This window comes from Pleurodeles waltl, chromosome 10, assembly GCF_031143425.1.
Source record: "Pleurodeles waltl isolate 20211129_DDA chromosome 10, aPleWal1.hap1.20221129, whole genome shotgun sequence".
Taxonomy (NCBI): Eukaryota; Metazoa; Chordata; class Amphibia; order Caudata; family Salamandridae; genus Pleurodeles; species Pleurodeles waltl.
Window position 1 is genome coordinate 1069426973 of NC_090449.1, and position 22601 is coordinate 1069449573.

Here is a 22601-nt window from a genome sequence, read left to right on the forward strand (position 1 = left end):
ACTGCATGCCCACTAGTAGCAATTAATTCATAGGACCTGGGTACATGTATTACCACTTACTTGGGACTTACAAGTAAATTAAATGTGGCAGTTGGGTGAAAGTCAATTTTACCATGTTCAAAGGAGAGAGAACAAGCACTTTAGCACTAATTGGCAGTGGTAAAGTGTGAAGAGTCCTAATGCCAACAAAAACAAATTAAGCAAAACAGGAGGGGTGAAGGCAAAAAGTTTGAGGGTGACCCTGCAGAAGAGAGGGCCAGGTCCAAAAAGTGTTAGATTTTTTAAAATACATTTTGGGAATTAAACTATTGTGTTAATCTAAATTTATGTGTCGGCTATTGTAACATTTATTAAATTATTAGTTTGGAGTGTGTACATTAAATCTGACCCACTCTGAGTTCAACGCTTTCCCCAAATTTGTTTAGTTTGGAGTGGGAATAATAAATGTGCCTGGCCCCTGAATCCAACCCTTTCCCTAATGTTGTTTAGTTTTAATTCCATGGTTGCCATGGAGGAGCATTTTGTGCTTGTCATGGAGAGGGAATCAATGCTTGTCGTGGAGGAGCTGCCTTTACTTTTATTGGCCATTTCTTATGTCTTGCTAATTACATGTGTGATCTCCGTGTCGCACAAGGAGTTTTCACCCCTCTTTGATCCCCTCTTCAAACCACTTTAGTTCATCTGACTTGTCCCCATTGGACTTGAACCTGGCCATCTCATGGTCTTCATGAAATGCCATCGGTGCATTTGTATTTGTGTGTCCTTAGCACTGTGGCCTGCTCTCCTGACACGTTGCTTGTACTTGAAGTGAAGTGATTTCCTGATGATCCCATACCAACCCAGTGAGGAGAAACTGGTAGATGACATCAAATGGGGTACTAAAGCTTTCAGACCTGCTACACGATAGACATATCACAAGTGAGCACCTCCATAAACTCAGCTGTGCCAAGCTGTCTACTGTTCATCTAGACATCGCTCCCCACCTACCAGCCTTCCATCATTTGGCAACCTGTTGGACATTATAAGATTGCGCCTGATTTTGTACCCCAGGGCAGTGCGTTTCTGTTCACTGTGTTTTACACTTTGTATGTAAGTAAACAAAAAACAGAGGCCAGCACCATGATCAAGATGTGAAGCCGAAACACATTGACGTGAAATTATATTTTAGTTCCGTTATAATTAAATATATTTTCACAAGCGAGCTTTGGAGCCCTGTGCCCTTACTGAAAATAAATAAAAGGGGAGGAGAGGATATTAAGCGTTGTGGTGGCAGCACTTTTACTGTGCACGGCTGGTGTCCTGCTGTTTGCCAGCAGCCCATGGACATTGATATATATATATATATAGAGAGAGAGAGAGAGAGAGAGAGAATCTGTTATTGCCGATGACTCCCCAGTTGACACTTGACCACCTCACACATGATACCCACCTTGGGTAGGCACCAAAATGTTGCTCATCTTTTGGGTTAGGGATTGTGAATCCCAGGCCAAAGTTTATGAAAATACTACAATTCACAGGTAAGAACACATTTCCACTATTATACGCAGTACCCCTTCGTATTTACAGCTTTATTTACATGTGTTGCTGACTAGCCTTAACAGAGACACTAATACATCAAATTTCTTAACCATATCTAGAAGAGTTACTGCGCATCCACAATTTAGGCTTTCAAGTGAGATCATGACTGGTCCCAATGGTGTCTCCTGCTCTCTTTCCTGCCAAGTGCATCTAGGGTAGTTACCTCCTTAAGGGAGGACCCCACCCACCTGCATCCCCTCATGGGGTACGCCTGTGCTGGCTGCCCACCTGCCTGTCAGGATACCTACCTCGGGCACCCTTAACACCCATCATTATCTCCCCCAAGGGCCAGTGCTAGCTTTGCGCCCATTGCGCCTGCGGCGGTGATTGGCCAGAAGGAGCAGATGCCAGTGATCACTCTCAACTCCTGCACCCCTGCATCCTCTATTCTACTCGCTGCAAGCACCCGTTGGAGGGCTCTGTGACACTGCTGTTATGTTTATCTAAGGAAAATATATGCCTTATATGGACCCGAACTGTCCAGCCGATCAAGACCTCACCCGCCACAGGCCAGCATAGTTCCCCTACTATCTGGCCTCCCCACGATCAATCACGCTACCATGGATGGTGAATCAACCAGGACAGTAGATCTCTAGGAACATATTGCATTGAATCATTTAGAGCACTGATTGAGTTACCACCCCTCCACTGTAGCCTTGGTATGATGTTAGACCATGCAAGCACAGCCTGCGGAAACGTCTTTACCAGCCAACCAATCTCAGAGATCAACAGTTCAAACAGATCCTTCCGGCCAGTGTGTGCCGAATCATTGCCACTGAGGTGCACTCTAACGACCGCAGGGCTTGTGTGCCCCCCGGGTAATATTTTGTCCAACGAAACTCTCAATTGGGCCACACGCAGCCCCACTCAACCATAAAAAAGGATAGGTGGTAACCTGCCTGCTGCGCCCTGGCTGTGATCCTACCTGTAAAATAAACATCTTTAGCATGCCGCACATTTGAATGGCCGAAAACCATCACTTCTGTAATTTTTCGCCTCCGCATGGACAGGGGTCGCCAAGCAATCCAGCAGCGGACTCGAATCTCCGCGCCCACCACCTGCATCCACAGGAGAGAAGGGGGAAGAAGATGGGAATTAGGTGTAGTCGCTACAACATGTGCAGTCTAACGTTGTGCTTGTAGCAATCTGAGGACCACCTGCCAATTTCTTTCACCACAGATCCCATGAGCCCCACCACCTAGCTGACCAATAGCTGACTATCATAAAGGAGTGGGACGCAAACTCAGCAGGCTCGTACCCTGCCACCCGCAGGGCCCTATTAAGTATTCTGCAGAGCTCAAAATTGGTCATAGGAGCCTCATCAGCATGGACCAGGAGGGGGCACCCTATACCCCAGGGCCAATGAGCTTGAAGTGACTCAAGGTTACTCAAGGGGCAACATGCATTCCCATGGGCCCTATGCAATAGGATATGATCACCTCTACCAGCCTGGTCCGCCTTGGAGTGGAGGATATTAATCACTAGGGACCTTTCCACCCACTGAATATCCACCAGCTGCAAACCCCCTCCAAAATCTTTCTTGTTTTTGGCCACTAATTCACTCACCCTGAGGGCCTCAGAGAAAGCAAGAGTAAACGCCACCCTAAGGAGGCTGACCTCATCTGGTGACCTGAAGATGACCCACAGGGAGCCTATCATTGCAGCTAACTTCATTGTGTTGATAAGGCGCTTTGAGTCTTGTTTGGCCCCCTCTAGGCACTGTCAACCCCTCAAGGCCCTCTGCACGAAGAAAGATTTGGTCCAGTCCGTGAGCCCCAGCATTTTTGCAAAAAAGGATATCGCTGTGGTGTGGCGCATGGTGCAGACCACTGACCGTGCTTAGTGGCCCTAGGAATGCCAGAAATGAAGTGGAGGCAAACCAGTCCACCTGCCCCAAGAACTAGCAGTATTTGATAAATGCCCCCTCATTGGCACACCTGGTTGTGGGTGCTAAGCTGGCTGCCACGAGGTCTGGTAAGCTTGTGCACCAAACCACCACAGATGGTCCGGGAAAGGCGCAGGGGACTCCATTGCTCCTGGGTGATGGAACTTGAAAGCCAGCATCTTGAAGCAAGATAATGCATCAGCAGCATTTTACACCCCAGGGACATGTTTGGCTTTATACAGCAGATTCAGCTTCAAACACTGCTGTACATTCTCCTTCAATAATCTTAGAATCATTTTGCATTTTGCTGCCTGTTGATTGATGTGTTCTACTTCTGTTATATTGTTAGACCAGAACACCGCTGACTGGCTGCGGAACTGCTCTGGCCAAATGGACACTACCACCAGAATTAGAAACAGCTTGAGGAAACCAATGTTAACAACTGACCCAGAGGGCACCCACTTACTGGGTCACTGTTGCGTGCACCATGCTGTGCCTCGAATAGCGCCAAAACCTTCTCTGCCCACCGCATCAGTGAAGAGACCTATCTCCTCATTGGTTCTGGGCCCCACCACTGTACCATTAAAATCCTTCAGCAATGTCTCCCAGATCCTCATACCCTGTCTGACCTCAATAGACAACATGGTATGATGGTGCTTCTCCTTTAGGCCGGACATGGCTTGGGCAATGGACAGAGAAAAGGGGGCGGCCCATGGGGATGATCCATAAGGCGAAATTCAGCTGTCTAACCAAGGCTTGTAACTGATGCAATGTGAAATTCCGAACTCCCAGACAAGCCTGCAAGGCTTGGGAAAAGGTGTTAACCTTTTCCAAGGGGAGCCTCGACATTCCTGTCACAGAATCCAACTCTATTCCAAGAAATTCAATGGTAGTCGCAGGCCCCAGTGTCTTGCCCTTTGCCAGTGGAACCCCATACTCCCTCCTCAGTGCACAGAAGAACTGCAAGGTCTCAGTGCAATCCTGGTCTCAGTGCAATCCTCTTTTCCAGGTGGCCCCAAAAAGAGAACGCCGTCAAAGTAGTGCAACACCCACTGTTGGCCCTGCCTCCACCTGAAGACCCTTTCAAGGAACATGCTGAACTTTTCAAAGTAGGAGCATGAGACCGAGCAGCCCATAGGCCTGCACTTATTAAAATAAAATGCACCCTCAAACTGGAAACCCAGCAGATGGAAAGCCTGTGGATGCACAGGAAGCAAGCGGAAAGCAGAATCAATGTCAGATTTTGCCAAGGTCCCATGTCCCGGTTCCTGCAGCATCTGAATCGCTTGGTCAAGGGAAGCATATTTGATCGAGCGTAAAACAATGTCAGTAGCCTCTTTCACTGACTGACTCCTAGGAGCCAATAGGTTGTGTATCAGGCTAAATTCTCCAGACTCCTTTTTAGGGACTAGCCTCAGGGGAGAGCAGACAAAACCCTCAAGAGGGATTGCGTCGAAGGGGCCTCCACCACACCCCAGACTCATCTCCTTAAGAACCTTTGCCCTGGCCACTCCAGGATTGGACCTGAGTGACTGTTAGTTCCTGCAATAAGGGATGCCCAAATACCCCTCTGCTGGGATTCTGAAACCTTCTTTGAAACCTCCATACAATGTCTGAGCTGCCAGATGAATATTGTGCACATTGAGTCATGGAACCATCGCCATCAAATTACCAGTTGAGGGAGCTTTGTCAAATCTGGGATGACCAATCCTGTTTCTTGGCCCCTTTTTCTTTGGACTTCCTAAACCACTTGGATTCTGGATGAAATGCCAAGCCACAGAATGAGCAACAGTGTTTGAATTTACAGGTCCCTGTAGACCAGGTACAGGCTTCTTGGTTAAAGCCCAGCAGGCACCTTTCCTCATCCCTCCCCCTGGGATGCTAGCAAATCCCGAGCTCGCATGAAAGAGCTTACTAGCAGTAGCGTCAGTGTGATAAGGTCTCATATAGCGCAGTCATGTGATGACATCTATTTGCTCCTAGGCTAATGTGGGCATTAATCTACCTGAACTTCTTATCATATTCCTTCCAGGCTGAACCACCATACTCATCATGAGCGCACACAGTTCTTTTCTGATAGCATTCGAGTTGGGCCCCAGAATTATTAAAACGCTCAGCCAGAATAGCCTGGAAAATTGAGCAATCTCTTACCCAGTGCACCAGATTTTCCTCCACCCTCTTTTTGTATGGTGAAGTGAGAACATTCCTTGCAGCGTTTGGCCTCCACTTTTTCAGGCTTATACACAAGCAACTAAAAAATGTCTACACACACCCTGTCCAGATTTTTTTTGTACCTCCATTGAGACATGGCTGCCCAGCTGTTCATGGTCAGACTGTACATCACCCAAACCAATGGCTGGTAATGAAGCTCCTGTACCTGAATTTGGAGGCTCCAGAGTAGGAGGAGGCATCATCGTCTCCACAGTGCCCCGGGCGTAGCGCCAGCAAGGTAGAGTCGGGTGCTGAAGGTACTTGCACCGCTGGCTGGGGGACCCCACCAACCCCCGCAGCAGGACTGACCCCCCAACGGCCCTACCTGACTCCCTGACGAGGCTGTAGAATTAACTGGAGACACCCCACAGGCCCCAGCTACACGCCTCTGGAAGCAGCACTCCCTTTTGTGAACTGACCAACAGCCATACCATCAAGGTGCGCTACCAATCACCTGGCCCTCTCCAGATCACTGCCATCAACACCAACAGCAAGCCCGCCACCTCACAAGGGTGGTGGACATCACCCCCACTTTGGAGAGCCAAGGCAACATACTTGCTAAATTAGCCACCAAGTCTGGTTGGCCGGATCCCCCCACAGACATAATCCCAATTGCCATAGAGTTGTTGCCATTCAGGATAATACCACTGCCAGCCGCAGGTCCCATTACCATTGTGGCATTACCCTGAGACGCTACTTGGGTCGCTACTGGGGTCTGACCCACCGATGCAGCTTCTGCTGGGACATAGCCCAAACCCCCACTGCACTGGGGTTAGCTGCTGCCTGTACGAGCGAACCCCTCCTTCTGTGTACCCTGCCCCTGGGCCCTCCTCGAGACCTGCGGAAATGCTGGCCAAGGAGCCACCCTTGGCCTTCTAGGCATCTCTGCTGGCTCAGCAGGCACTCTGCCCTGGCCCGCTGGAGTCTGCAACCTCATCAAAGCCGACACCTCATCCATAGCTTCCATTCTATGCATTAACGCCTGCAGAACCACCTCAGTCCTGAAGTGCTTAGAACCTTTCCAGGCACCACTAGACATTGTTGTAAAACAAGCGAGGAGACTCAAAGCAGGCACAAGATAGTGTGGATAAAATTGATCACACAAAATTAAACCTGCCGCCTACAGAGCAGCCCACCCACAGCAGCAAGACTAAGAGCCAGATATTTCAAGTTTCCCAACAGCGATTACTAAATTGTGATTTTTTGCGAATCGCAATTAAGTAATCGCTATTGGAATGTATGAAACTCCAGGAGTTTCATATAGTGATTCGCAAGGACTCGCAAATGGAGCTACCTCATTAATATTCATGAGGTAGCTCGCAATTTGCGACCCATTGCGAATGGCCACAGTCACAGGGATGGTGGCCTGCTGGGCTCAGCAGACCACCCTGTCTGTGATTGCTTTTCAGTAAAGCAATCTTGTATTTTTAAATGCAGCCCGTTTTCCTTAAAGGAAAACGGGATGCGTTTAAAAAATGAAAAAATGAAAAGTTGCTCTCCAGGACCCAATCGCCGTCCCCCTTACTGCGGGGCCCAACCCCCAGCTGTGGGCCCAATGAAAATTGCCATATGTGCGGCTCCCCCGAGTTGCTGGAGCCTTTGCCACTTTCCGAGTTATGTCTTTTTCCTGCAAAATCTAGAAAAGAGAATGTTACCTTATATGATTTGTAGTATAGAAAAAGAGGGTAAGGCACTCCCATAACAATAAACAGTGAATCTCACAACACCAGTACAGTTACAGTTAATGGCACAGCACCAGTACACTTACAGTAAATCCCATAGCACCAGTACACTTACAGTAAATCCCACAGTACCAGTACACTTAAAGTAAATACCACAGCACCAGCACACTTACAGTAAATCCAACAACACCAGTACACTTACAGTAAACCCACAGCATCAGTACAGTTAGAGTAAATGCCACAGCACCAGTACACTTACAGTAAATGCAACAGAACCAGTACAGTTACAGTAAATCCCACAGCACCAGTACACTTACAGTAAATCCCACAACACCAGTACAGTAAATCCCACAGCACCAGTACAGATACAGTAAATACCACAGAACCAGTACACTTACATTAAATCCCACAGAACCAGTACACTTACAGTAAATACCACAGCACCAGTACAGTTACAGTAAATCCCACAGAACCAATACAGTCACAGTAAATCCCACAGCACCAGTACAGTTACAGTAAATGCCACAACACCAGTACACTTACAGTAAATGCCACAGCACCAGTACAGTTACAGTAAATCCCACAACACCAGTACAGTTATAGTAAATCCCAGAGCACCAGTACACTTATAGCAAATCCCACAGAACCAGTACAGTTACAGTAAATCCCGCACAACCAGTACACTTACAGTAAATCCCACAGCACCACTACACTTACAGTAAATCCCACAGAACCAGTACACTTACAGTAAATGCCACAACTACAGTACACTTACAGTAAATCCAACAGAACCAGTAAACCAGTACAGTTACAGTAAATCCCACCGAACCAGTACACTTACAGCAAATGCCACAGAACCAGTACACTTTCAGCAAATCCCACATAACCAGTACACTTACAGTTAATGCCACAACAACAGTACACACACAGTAAATCCCACAGCACCAGTACAGTTACAGTAAATCCCACAGCACCAGTACACTTACAGTAAATCCTATAGCGCCAGTGCACTTACATTAAACGCCACAGCACCAGTACACTTACAGTAAATCCCCCAGAACCAGTACAGTTACAGTAAATCCCACAACACCAGTACACTTACAGTAAGTGCCACAACACCAGTAAAGTTACAGTAAATCCCACAGAACCAGTAAAGTCACAGTAAATCCCACACAGTACACTTACAGTAAATCCCACAGCACCAGCACACTTACAGTAAATGCCACAACACCAGTAAAGTTACAGTAAATCCCACAGAACCAGTACACATATAGTAAATCCAACAGAACCTGTATTTTTACAGTAAATACCACAACACCAGTACACTTACAGTAAATGCCACAACAACAATACACTTACAGTAAATCCCACAGCACCAGTAAAGTTACAGTAAATCCCATAGCACCAGTACACTTACAGTAAATAGCACAGCACCAGTACACTTACAGTAAATCCCACAACACCAGTACACTTACAGTAAGTGCCACAGCACCTGTCCACATACAGTAAATCCCACAGCACCATTACACGTACAGTAAATGCCACAGCACCAACACTTACAGTAAATCCCACAGAACCAGTACAATTACAGTAAATCCCACAACACCAGTACACTTACATTAAATCTCACACCACCAGTACACTTTTAGTAAATCCCACTTTAGTAAATCCCACAGCACCAGTACACTTACAGCAAATCCCAGAGCACCAGTACAGTTATAATAAATCCCACAGAACCAGTACCCTCACAGTGAATGCCACATAACCAGTACAGTTACAGTAAATCCTACAGAAGCAGTACACTTAAAGTAAATCCCACTTCACCAGTACAGTTACAGTAAATCCCACTGCACCAGTACACTTACAGTAAATCCCACAGCACCAATACAGTTACAGTAACTCCAACAGCACCAGTACACTTACAGTAAGTCTCACAGCACCAGTACAGTTATAGTAAATGCCACAGCACCATTACACTTACAGTAAATACCACAGCACCAGTACACTTACAGTAAATCCCACAGAATCAGTACAGTTACAGTAAATCCCACAACACCAGTACACTTACAGTAAATCACAAACCACCAGTACACTTATAGTAAATACCAGCGAACCAGTATACTTACAGTAAATCCCACAGAACCAGTAAAGTTACAGTAAATCCCACAGAACCAGTACACATATAGTAAATCCCACAGAACCAGTACTTTTACAGTAAATGCCACAACAACAAGAACACTAACAGTAAATCCCATAGCACCAGTATAGTTACAGTAAATCCCACAGCACCAGTACAGTTACAGTAAATCCCACTGAACCAGTACACTTAAAGTAAATGCCACAGCACCAGTAAAGTTACAGTAAATCCCACAGCACCAGTACACTAACAGTTAATCCCACAGAACCAGTACATTTACAGTAAATAGCACAGCACCAGTACACTTACAGCCAAATCCCACAACACCAGTACACTTACAGTAAGTGCCACAGCACCAGTACACATACTGTAAATCCCACAGCACCATAACACGTACAGTAAATGCCACAGCACCATAACTTACAGTAAATCCCACAGAACCAGTACAATTACAGTAAATCCCACAACACAAGTACATTTACAGTAAATCTCACACCACCAGTACACTTTTAGTAAATCCCACCGAACCAGTACACTTACAGTAAATCCCTCAGAACCAGTAAAGTTACAATGAATCCCACAGCACCAGTACACTTACAGCAAATCCCAGAGCACCAGTACAGTTATAATAAATCCCACAGAACCAGTACCCTTACAGTAAATGCCATAGAACCAGTACAGTTACAGTACATCCCACAACACCAGTACACTTACAGTAAATCCCACAGCACCAGTACACTAACAGTAAATCCCACAGAACCAGTACACTTACAGTAAATGCCACAGAACCAGTAAAGTTACAGTAAATCCCACAACACCAGCACACTTACAGTAAATGCCACAGCACCAGTATAGTTGTAGTAAATCCCACAGAACCAGTATAGTTACAGTAAATCCCACAGCACCAGTACAGGTACAGTAAATCCCACAGAACCAGTACACTTACAGTAACTCCCACAGCACCAGTAAAGTTACAGTAAATCCCACAACACCAGTACACTTACAGTTAATCCCACAGAACCAGTACACTTACAGTAACTGCCACAGCACCAGTACACGTATAGTAAATCCCACAGAAGCAGTACAGGTACAGTAAATTCCACACCAGTACACTTAGAGTAAATCCCACAGCATCAGCACACTTACAGTAAATGCCACAACAACAGTACACTTACAGTAAATCCCACAACACCAGTAAAGTTACAGTAAATCCCACAGCACCAGTACACTTACAGGTAATCCCACAGCACCAGTACACTTACAGTAAATCCCACAGAAGCAGTACAGGTACAGTAAATCCCACACCAGTACACTTACACTAAATCCCACAAACCCAGTACACTTACAGTTAATGCCACAGCACCAGTACAGTTATAGTAAATCCCACAGAACCAGTACACTTACAGTAAATGCCACAACAACAGTACACTTACAGTAAATCCCACAACACCAGTAAAGTTACAGTAAATCCCACAGCACCAGTACACTTACAGGTAATCCCACAGCACCAGTACACTTACAGTAAATCCCACAGAAGCAGTACAGGTACAGTAAATCCCCCACCAGTACACTTACAGTAAATCCCACAGCACCAGTACACTTACAGTAAAACAGTTACAGTAAATACCACAAAGCCAGTACACTTACAGTTAATGCCACAGCACCAGTACAGTTATAGTAAATCCCACAGCACCAGTACATTTACAGTAAATGCCACAGAACCAGTACACTTACAGCAAATCCCACAGCACCAGTAAAGTTGCAGTAAATCCCACAAAACCAGTACACTTACAGTAAATGCCACAGCACCAGTAAATTTACAGTACATCCCAGAGCACCAGTAGCTCTCGTAATTCCCACAGAACCAGTACACTCACAGTAACTCCCACAACACCAGTAAAGTTACAGTAACTCCCACAGCACCGGTACAGTTACAGTAAATCCCACAGCACCAGTACAGTTACAGTAAATCCCACAGCACCAGTACACTTACAGTAAATCCCACAGCTCCATTACACGTACAGTAAATGCCACAGCACCAACACTTACAGTAAATCCCACAGAACCAGTACAATTACAGTAAATCCCACAACACCAGTACACTTACAGTACATTCCACACCACCAGTACACTTATAGTAAATCCCACTTATAGTAAATCCCACATAACCAGTACACTTCCAGTAAATCCCACAGAACCAGTAAAGTTACAATGAATCCCACAGCACCAGTACACTTACAGCCAATCCAACAGCACCAGTACAGTTATAATAAATCCCACAGAACCAGTACCCTTACAGTAAATGCCACAGAACCAGTACAGTTACAGTACATCCCACAACACCAGTTCACTTACAGTAAGTCTCACAGCAGCAGTACACGTAAGGTAAATCCCACAGAACCAGTACACTTACAGTAAATGCCACAGAACCAGTAAAGTTACAGTAAATCCCACAACACCAGTACATTTACAGTAAATCCCACAGCAGCAGTACACTTACAGTAAATCCCACAGAACTAGTACACTTTCAGTAAATGCCACAACACCAGTACACTTACAGTAAATCCCACAGAACCAGTACACTTACAGTAAATGCCACAGCACCAGTACAGTTATAGTAAATCCCACAGAACCAGTATAGCTACAGTAAATCCCACAGCACCAGTACACTTACAGTAAATTCCACACCAGTACACTTACAGTAAATCCCACAGCACCAGTACACTTACAATAAATGCCACAACACCAGTACACTTACAGTAAATGCCACAGCACCAGTACACTTACAGTAAATCCCACAGAACCAGTACACTTACAGTAAGTGCCACAGCACCAGTACACTTACAGTAAATCCCACGGCTCCATTACACGTACAGTAAATGCCACAGCACTTAGAGTAAATCCCACAGAACCAGTACAATTACAGTAAATCCCTCAACACCAGTACACTTACAGTAAATCCCACACCACCAGTACACTTATAGTAAATCCCACTTATAGTAAATCCCACAGAACCAGTACACTTACAGTGAATCCCACAGAACCAATAAAGTTACAATGAATCCCACAGCACCAGTACACTTACAGCAAATCCCACAGCACCAGTACAGTTATAATAAATCCCACATAACCAGTACCCTTACAGTAAATGCCACAGAACCAGTACAGTTACAGTATATCCCACAACACCAGTACCCTTACAGTAAGTCCCACAGCACCAGTGCACTTACAGTAAATCCCACAGAACCAGTACACTTACAGTAAATGCCACAGAACCAGGAAAGTTACAGTAAATCCCACAACACCAGTACACTTACAATAAATCCCACAGCACCAGTACCCTTACAGTAAACCCCACAGAACTAGTACACTTTCAGTAAATCCAACAGAACTAGTACACTTTCAGTAAATGCCACAACACCAGTACACTTACAGTAAATCCCACAGCACCAGTACACTTACAGTAAATGCCACAGCACAGTACAGTTATAGTAAACCCCACAGAACCAGTATAGCTACAGTAAATCCCACAGCACCAGTACACTTACAGTAAATGCCACAACACCAGTACACTTACAGTAAATCCCACAGAACCAGTACACTTACAGTAAATTCCACAACACCAGTACACTTACAGTAAATCCCACAGAACTAGTACATTTACAGTAAATCCCACAGCACCAGTACACTTACAATAAATGCCACAACACCCGTACATGTACAGTAAATTCCACAGAACCAGTACACTTATCATTATTGAGCCAAACGTCTGAAATTTTGTCATTTTTTTTATAGTCGTTGGGGTGGATCCTAAAACCAAATATAACAAGATTCCCCTTTCACACTATCAAAAAGGTAAAAGTGCTTCAAACCAGAATTTAAAATGTGTTAAATATTAGCCCATACATATTTTAAAAAATGCCCACCCTTCTTCCTTGCAAATCCAACAACCACCAACAAATACAAACATTTTAAAGTAGGATTCTCTAAATGTGTTATCATGCCAAAAAAACAATAAACTATACTAAACAATAATTAAAAGTAAACAAAATGAAATAATTAAAATCTATACCAGTCAAACTAGTAAAACATTAAAAAAACAATGCTACATCTTACAGAATAATATTAAATAAATTTTTTTTAAAATATGTGTATTTTTTAAAAAGGACCAAAAACAATATTCCTACCAGTGATGTGTCCCATGATATTCTGGACATCACTATATTTTTGCAACAATATTGAAGAGCAATGGTCATTTTGAGAGGATATGAAGTCAGATCACCTATAAGCACTTTAGAAGGATTGCAGATACAGGGGGTCATTCCGACCCTGGCGGTCCAAGACCACCAGGGCCGGGGACCACGGAAGCACCGCCATCAGGCTGGCGGTGCTTCCCAGCCCATTCTGACCGCGGCGGTAAAGCTGCGGTCAGAAAAGGGAATCCGGCGGTTTCCCGCCAGATTTCCCCTACATGGGCTGAATCTCCATGGCGGCACTGCATGGAGATTCCGACCCCCTTCCCGCCACCCTGTTTCTGGCGGTTTTTACCGCCAGGAACAGGATGGCGGGAATGGGTGTCGTGGGGCCCCTGGGGGCCCCTGCACTGCCCATGCCACTGGCATGGGCCCACTAACAGGGCCCCATAAAGATTTTCACTGTCTGCATTGCAGACAGTGAAAATCGCGACGGGTGCAACTGCACCCGTCGCACCCCTGCAACTCCACCGGCTCCATTCGGAGCCGGCTTCATTGTTGCAGGGCCTTTCCCGCTGGGCCGGCGGGCGCTCATTTGGCGGGTGCTCGCCGGCCCAGCGGGAAAGCCAGAATGGCCGCCGCGGTCTTTTGACCGCGGAGCGGTCTTTCGGCGGCCTGATTTCGCCGCCCGCCAAAGTCAGAATGAGGGCCACAGTGTCCAGACCAGAACATTACACAAAAAGAGCTAAGTTGTGAAATATGTTTTATTACTGGAACATAGGTTCTGCTCCCAAAGCATCACTCAAAGTATCACACATAAGGCAGTATAACTTTTAAATGTTGCAGATAAGCACACTGGAGACATTGGTATGTGATCATTGATCAATCTGAAGTTAAGAGGGTATGAAATCTATAAGCACAAGGGAAAGTTTTTTTAGTTTGAGCATTTGCTTTTCTTGCTGTAGTGACCCACTGTCTGATGGTTTGTGGGGTGGGTGGCCTGATGTCATCCACTCAGTAGACTTAGTTGCATGTAGCTTCTGTATGATCCTGTCTCTCTGTGCTCTGAGCCTGGAGCCCTTTGATCTCTGAGAACCCTTCCTCCCTCTGACCTGTGTGTCAGTTCTGCTTCTACCTCTCTGTGCACTTTCTATGACTCTGTTCTATGACTGTTTCTCTTTGTTTCACTTGTCTCCTACCTGATGTTTCTGTCTGCCTCCTGTGCCCTTTCTGTCTGTGCTTCATCTGCGTCTCTGAGTTTATGCAGTCTTTCTACTTTTTTGTCTGTGTTCCTTCTTTCATTCTAAAGGGTTTTATGCATTATGTGGCCTTTTCTGCCAGTCTGTTCCCCCCAGAGTCTCCTTTTGTTATTTGTCTCTGTGCTTTCTGTGCTCCTTCATTCAAGTCTCTCTCTCTCTGCGTTCAAGCTTTGGTGATTTGTCAGTCTCTTGGTCCCTTTTCATTCTTTCCGTGCCCCTACTTATTCTCATACTCCCATTATCTCTTTCCTTGACCCTTATTTCTCTCATTGTTCTTTTTTTTCTCTGTGTTCCTCTATCTTTCATTGCCCTTATTTCTCTGTGTATCCTTTCTTACTTTCTTTGCCCCTTCTTTCTCTCATTGTTCTTTTTCCTCTCTCGGTCCCTCTTTCTCTCGTTATTATTTCTCTGTGTACCCTTTAATACTTTCCTTGCTCCTTCTTTCTCTCGTTGTTCTTCTTTCTCTCTGTCCCTCTTTCTCGCATTGTTCTTATTTCTCTCCGTCCCTCTTTCTCGCATTGTTCTTTTTCCTTTTTCTGTCCCTCTTTCTCTCGTTATTATTTCTCTGTATACCCTTTAATACTTTCCTTGCCCCTTCTTTCTCTCATTGTTATTCTTTCTCTCTGTCCCTCTTTCTCTCATTATTCTTATTTCTCTGTGTCCCTCTGTCTCTCATTGTTCTTATTTCTCTCTGTCCCTCTTTCTCTCATTGTTCTTATTTCTCTCTGTGTCCCTCTTTCTCTCATTGTTCTTATTTCTCTCTGTCCCTCTTTCTCTCATTGTTTTTTTGCCTCTCTCTGTCCCTCTTTCTCTCATTGTTCTTCTTTCTCTCTGTGTCCCTCTTTCTCTCATTGTTCTTATTTCTCTATGTGTCCCTCATTCTCTCATTATTCTTATTTCTCTCTGTGTCTCTCTTTCTCTCACTGTTCTTCTTTCTTCTTTCTGTGTCCCTCTTTCTCTCGCTGTTCTTATTTCTCTGTGTGTCCCTCTTTCTCTCCTTGTTCTTATTTCTCACTATGTCCCTCTTTCTCTCATTATTCTTATTTCTCTGTGTCCCTCTTTCTCTCATTGTTCCTATTTCTCGCTGTATCCCTCTTTCTCTCATTGCTCTTGTTTCTCTCTGTGTCCCTCATTATCTCATTATTCTTATTTCTCTATGTGTCCTTCTTTCTCTCATTGTTCTTCTTTCTTCTTTCTGTGTCCCTCTTTCTCTTGCTGTTCTTATTTCTCTCTGTCCCTCTTGCTCTCATTGTTCTTATTTCTCTCTGTGCCCCTCTTTCTCTCATTGTTCCTATTTCTCTGTGTCCCTCTTTCTCTTTGTTCTTTTTCCTCTCTGTGTCCCTCTTTCTCTCGTTATTATTATTTATCTATGTACCCTTTCTTTAATACTTTCCTTGCTACTCCTTTCTCTCATTTTTCTTATTTCTCTCTGTGTCCCTCTTTCTTTCATTGTTCTTATTTCCCTCTGTCCCTCTTTCTCTCATTGTTCTTATTTCTCTCTGTGTCCCTCATTCTCTCATTGTTCTTATTTCTCTCTGTGTCCCTCTTTCTCTCATTGTTCTTATTTCTCTCTCTGTCCCTCTTTCTCTCATTGTTCTTATTTCTCTGTGTCCCTATTTCTCTCAGTGTTCTTGTTTCTCTCTGTGTCCCTCTTTCTCTAATTTATCTTATTTCTCTGTGTCCCTATTTCTCTCATTGTTCTTGTTTCTCTCTGTGTCCCTCTTTCTCTCGTTGTTCTTATTTCTCTCTGTGTCCCTCTTTCTCTCATGGTTCTTGTTTCTCTCTGTGTCCCTCATTCTCCCATTATTCTTATTTCTCTCTGTGTCTTTCTTTCTCTCATTATTCTCGTTTCTTCTTTCTGTGTCCCTCTTTCTCTTGCTTTTCTTATATCTCTCTGTCCCTCTTTCTCTCATTGTTCTTATTTCTCTCTGTGCCCCTCTTTCTCTCATTGTTCTTATTTCTCTGTGTCCCTCTTTCTCTTTGTTCTTTTTCCTCTCTGTGTCCCTCTTTCTCTCGTTATTATTATTTATCTATGTACCCTTTAATACTTTCCTTCCTCCTCCTTTCTCTCATTGTTCTTATTTCTCTCTGTGTCCCTCTTTCTCTCATTGATTTTATTTCTCTCTCTGTCCCTATCTCATTGCCCTTGTTTCTCTCTGTGTTCCTCCTTCCTTCATTGTTCTTATTTCTCTCTGTGTCCCTCTTTTTTTCTCTGTGTCCCTCTTTCTTTCATTGTTCCTATTTCTCTCTGTGTCCCTCTTTCTCTCATTCTTCTTATTTCTCTCTGTGTCCCTCATTCTCTCATTGTTCTTATTTCTCTCTGTGTCCCTCTTTCTCTCATTGTTCTTATTTCTCTCTCTGTCCCTCTTTCTCTCATTGTTCTTATTTCTCTGTGTCCCTATTTCTCTTAGTGTTCTTGTTTCTCTCTGTGTCCCTCTTTCTCTCGTTGTTCTTACTTCTCTCTGTCCCTCTTTCTCCCATTGTTCTTGTTTCTCTCTGTGTCCCTCCTTCTTTCATTGTTGTTATTTCTCTCTGTGTCCCTCTTTCTCTCATTGTTCTTATTTCTCACTGTGTCCCTCTTTCTCTCATTGTTCTTATTTCTCTGTGTCCCTCTTTCTCTCATTGTTCTTATTTCTCTGTGTCCCTCTTTCTCTCATTGTTCTTATTTCTCTGTGTCCCTCTTTCTGTTCTTATTTATCTGTGTCCCTCTTTCTCTCATTGTTCTTATTTCTCTGTGTCCCTCATTCTCTCCTTCTTCTTTCTCTCTGTGCCCCTCTTTCTCTCATTGTTCTTGTTTCTCTCTGTGTCCCTCCTTCTTTCATTGTTCTTATTTCTCTCTGTGTCCCTCTTTCTCTCATTCTTCTTATTTCTCTCTGTGTCCCTCTTTTTCTCTCTGTGTCCCTCTTTCTCTCATTGTTCTTATTTCTCTCTGTGTCCCTCTTTCTCTCATTGTCCTTGTTTCTGTCTGTGTCCCTCTTTCTCTCATTGTTCTTGTTTCTCTATGTGTCCCTCTTTCTCTCATTCTTCTTATTTCTCTCTGTGTCCCTCTTTCTCTCATTGTCCTTGTTTCTGTGTCCCTCATGCTCTCATTGTTCTTATTTCTCTCTGTGTCCCTCTTTCTCTCACTGTTCTTATTTCTCTCTGTGTCCCTCTTTCTCTCATTGTCCTTGTTTCTCTCTGTGTCCCACTTTCTCTCATTGTTCTTGTTTCTCTCCGTGTCCCTTTTTCTCTCATTGTTCTTTTTTCTCTCCGTGTCCCTCTTTCTCTCATTGTTCTTGTTTCTCTCTGTGTCCCTCTTTCTCTCATTGTTCTTGTTTCTCTCTGTGTCCTTCATTCTCTCATTGTTCTTCTTTCTCTCTGTGTACCACTTTCTCTCATTCTTCTTATTTCTCTCTGTGTCCCTCTTTCTCTCATTGTTCTTATTTCTCTGCGTGTCCCTCTTTCTCTCATTGTTCTTATTTCTCCCTGTGTCCCTGTTTCTCTAATTGTCATTATTTCTCTCTGTGTCCCTCTTTCATTGTTCTTGTTTCTCTCTGTGTCCCTCTTTCTCTCATTGTTCTTTTTTCTCTCTGTGTCCCTCTTTCTCTCATTGTTCTTATTTCTCTCTGTGTCCCTTATTCTCTCATTATTCTTATTTCTCTCTGTGTCCCTCTTTCTCTCATTGTTCTTATTTCTCTCTGTGTCCCTCTTTCTCTCATTCTTCTTATATCTCTCTGTGTCCCTCTTTTTCTCTCTGTGTCCCTCTTTCTCTCATTGTTGTTATTTCTCTCTGTGTCCCTCTTTCTCTCATTGTCCTTGTTTCTGTCTGTGTCCCTCTTTCTCTCATTGTTCTTGTTTCTCTATGTGTCCCTCTTTCTCTCATTCTTCTTATTTCTCTCTGTGTCCCTCTTTCTCTCATTGTCCTTGTTTCTGTGTCCCTCATGCTCTCATTGTTCTTATTTCTCTGTGTGTCCCTCTTTCTCTCACTGTTCTTATTTCTCTCTGTGTCCCTCTTTCTCTCACTGTCCTTGTTTCTCTCTGTGTCCCACTTTCTCTCATTGTTCTTGTTACTCTCCGTGCCCCTCTTTCTCTCATTGTTCTTTTTTCTCTCTGTGTCCCTCTTTCTCTCATTGTTCTTGTTTCTCTCTGTGTCCCTCTTTCTCTCATTGTTCTTGTTTCTCTCTGTGTCCTTCATTCTCTCATTGTTCTTCTTTCTCTCTGTGTACCTCTTTCTCTCATTCTTCTTATTTCTCTCTGTGTACCTCATTCTCTCATCGTTCTTATTTCTCTCTGTGTCCCTCTTTCTCTCATTGTTCTTATTTCTCTCTGTGTCCCTCTTTCTCTCACTGTTCTTATTTCTCCCTGTGTCCCTGTTTCTCTAATTGTCATTATTTCTCTCTGTGTCCCTCTTTCATTGTTCTTGTTTCTCTCTGTGTCCCTCTTTCTCTCATTGTTCTTTTTTCTCTCTGTGTCCCTCTTTCTCTCATTGTTCTTATTTCTCTCTGTGTCCCTTATTCTCTCATTATTCTTATTTCTCTCTGTGTCCCTCTTTCTCTCATTGTTCTTGTTTCTCTTTGTGTCCCTCTTTCTCTCATTGTTCTTGTTTGTCTCCGTGTCCCTCTTTCTCTCATTGTTCTTGTCTCTCCCTGTGTCCCTCTTTCTCTCTTCGTTCTTGTTTCTCTCTGTGTCCCTCTTTCTTTCATTGCCCTTATTTCTGTCTGTCCATCCTATTAATTTATGCGCCCCTTCCTTCTCTCAGCACCCCTTCTTTCTTTCTGTGCTCTATCAATATTACTCCCTCTTCTTTATTTGAGCTTGTTTCTGTCAGTGAGCTCCTTTGTCTCTTGACCCCTACCCGTTCTTTCTCCCCTTGCTGCTTCAAACTTTTTGCACCTATTTATTTTTTGACTTCTTGTGTCCCTTCTTTCTCAGGCAGTCCCGTTGTCACTATGGTGACCTGGTGCTACCTTTTTTTATGAAGAAACATAATTATTTGAATTACAATAAAAACATAACTGATCTATGTAGGTTTTCAGGCAGCACAAGGATGAGTAGTCTGTCTTTAGTATTAAATGGGGTCAGTAGTGTATACGCTTGAAAATGTTTTAATGTAGCATTTGTGAACCGCGACAAATGTTTCGAAGGACGTCTTGGTGCTGAAAACGGAGCATTAGAACAAGACCAAAAAGTAACAGGCAGAAAACAAATTGTTGAAAAGCCAGGACTTTAAGGACTTTCTGAAATGTAATAAGTCAGAGATCATAGGGATATTAAAAGGAAGGCCATTCCACAATTTGGCTGCTCCTAATGAGCTGGATTTCCCACCCAGTCATGCCCATTTAGCTCCGGGAACTGCAGACAGGCTGCCTCTGAAGAATGTAAGCACGGAGAGGGTTAACAGATCTTTAAGGTCAGTATTGTGGCCCAGTAGAGTGAACCGCTTTGAAAAGGTGGATTAACAATTTAAAAGCGATCCTCTTGTCCACCGGAAGCCAATGAAGAGTTGTTATGGGTCCAGAGACAGAAGAGTGGTCTGGGGGCCGAGAGCCAGTTTGGCTGCTTCATTCCCCACCATCTGAAGCTTACTCAAGAGGCATTGATCCATACCTAAGAAAGTTTAACTACGATAATCCAGGCCGCTCAAGATAATGGCCTGAATTACTACGCAATGGAGATTCTTAGGGAGGGAGAGCGCAATTTTCTTGATCACTTTCAGGAGAAAGAAGCAGGTTGATATTGTGCTGAGCTACTGACTAGTCAGGCTCCAAGTAACCCCCCCAGATTTTTTACTTTCTTAGCTGGGACAAGTGGTCATGCCAAGTAGGTGGCCAAAAGTCTAATGGTGGTGGATTAGGGAGACGCAGGTTGGGGACTGAGGGGGGTGAGAATGTTGGATCCAGAGGACCTCGGTATTGTCCTCATTGAAGTTCAACGAGTTCTGTTGTAACCAAGTAGACATGACATTGATGCACTGGTGGAAGGGTCCAAAAGGGTTGTTGCCTGCCTTGTCCTTAGGGATGATCAACTGGGTATCATCTGCATTGTTAATACAGCAGAGGCCATATGATCTCTGGCTTCATCAGTAGACATATATGTATGTTAAATAGTGCTGGGCTTAATGAAGACCCTCGAGGAGCCCTTTCGTTCATTGTTTTGTATTCAGACATATATGGTGGTGGGCGGCCTGCGACCTCCTCATGCGGTAGGTTCTGCACTAGTCCAGTGCCTTTCCACCAGCACTAATGTCATGCCGCCTGGCAAGTCAAATGGTATGTGATAGCGTATCGAACACGGCAGACAGATCTAATGACACCAGGGCAGGAGGCTCTGCTGTGGCCGACAGCATTCACAGTTTATCCACCACTGTTGGCAGGGCGTGGGCAAAAACCTGCCTGAGCAGGATCCAAAATGTGGCCTTCCACCAGTGGCTGAGACAGGTACAGGTCCAAACCTTTCACCACGAAAGGTAATAAGGAACTTGGACAGAAGTTGGCATTGTATGGAAGGCAGAGAAGGATCTGCATTCTGCTTCTTTAATAGCAGCAGCGGTCAAAGCTTCCTTCCACTCTTCAGGTACACGAGGGAGCTCCTACAGACCTCCAGTAGCTGGAGGCCGACAGCCTCAATGATTTCAGCTGAGTTGGTGGCAATGGTTTGAGGGGTGACCCTACAAGCCAGAGCTCACAATGGTGGAAAACTGTTTGAGAGCCATAGGTGCCCACTGGTCCGAAAGCAGATTCAGGTGGCTGCTGCTGGTCTGTGCAAATACCTCCTTCCTTCCACCAGGTGTCCTCTTACAAGGCCAATTGAGTCTGTCAGTGGCGGAGGCCGAGCCTTGTTGGAGGGAGCTAAAGAATCAAGAAGGGAGGACATTTTATCAGCTAAAAATCGGAAACCTTTTCTTTCGACTCCTGGGGGATTCCACCAATGTCGGCATACATTTACACATAGAGAAATTGTGAGCTATTTGAAACGTTTCCTTGGCAGAAGTTTCCGCCCTTGAGATTTTATTGGTGTAAAAATCTGTTTTTGCAGCAGTCAGTCATTTTTTATAGACTAGCAGGACATTTTAGTGCCTCCCTAGCACTACTAGAATACCCTGACGCCAGAGGCGCTCAAACGGGTTGCATCCCAACTTTATATTTCCAGACCTCCTCTTTTTTCTATCTAGGAGATACTTATAGCTGTTTATTGGTCCTGATGAAGCATCACTGGATCCGTATGGACCACCAGGATGCAAAACATGTTGACCTATGATAGGGATGGTCCCCCCACCCTTTCCTTGATCAGTTTGATACATAGTGACTGAACATTATTTCGGTTTCACTTCTGTGACCGCTTTTTAACCTTGGCCCCTGTTTCTTTGCATTGGGCTAATAAAGTCGTTACCCTGTGCTGATTCAGTGAGTCAATTTTAATCACCCGTTTTTTTGATCTCCTTCTATACATTTTCCCACATTTGGGGTCACGGCTTCACCACTACAAAAGATCTCCGGCAAAGAGCCCTCCCTTTCGGGGTGGTGCCCGTCAGACATTGCACCGCCGGTCTGACGAGGAGCAGCTCCGATGATGAAGCATGACATCCCTTGGGATGTGTGAGGTGCCTTGCTCCTAAAATTTAGGACCCCCACTAAGGTATCCTTTATTTGTCTCCCACACATTTGGAACAGTGTATTA

The 22601-nt window shown here is 44.4% G+C and overlaps 2 protein-coding genes across 2 annotated transcripts; both read right to left on the reverse strand.

Annotated features, from left to right (window-relative positions):
• Positions 1-17808: 17808 nt before the first annotated feature.
• LOC138262483 (octapeptide-repeat protein T2-like) lies at positions 17809-18279 on the reverse strand. Its single transcript, XM_069212375.1, has one exon. It carries the CDS (start codon positions 18277-18279, stop codon positions 17809-17811), a length of 471 nt encoding a protein of 156 aa, XP_069068476.1.
• A 369-nt stretch (positions 18280-18648) lies between these two features.
• On the reverse strand, positions 18649-19191 carry LOC138262484 (RNA-binding protein 25-like). Its single transcript, XM_069212376.1, has one exon. It carries the CDS (start codon positions 19189-19191, stop codon positions 18649-18651), a length of 543 nt encoding a protein of 180 aa, XP_069068477.1.
• Between the last annotated feature and the right edge of the window lie 3410 nt (positions 19192-22601).

Excerpts from the sequence above, each read along its gene's own strand:
- LOC138262484 (XM_069212376.1), bottom strand. The coding sequence starts at position 19,191 with ATGAGGTACACAGAGAGAAATAAGAAGAATGAGAGAAAGAGGTACACA.
- LOC138262483 (XM_069212375.1), bottom strand. The coding sequence starts at position 18,279 with ATGAAGGACACAGAGAGAAACAAGAACAATGAGAGAAAGAGGGACACA.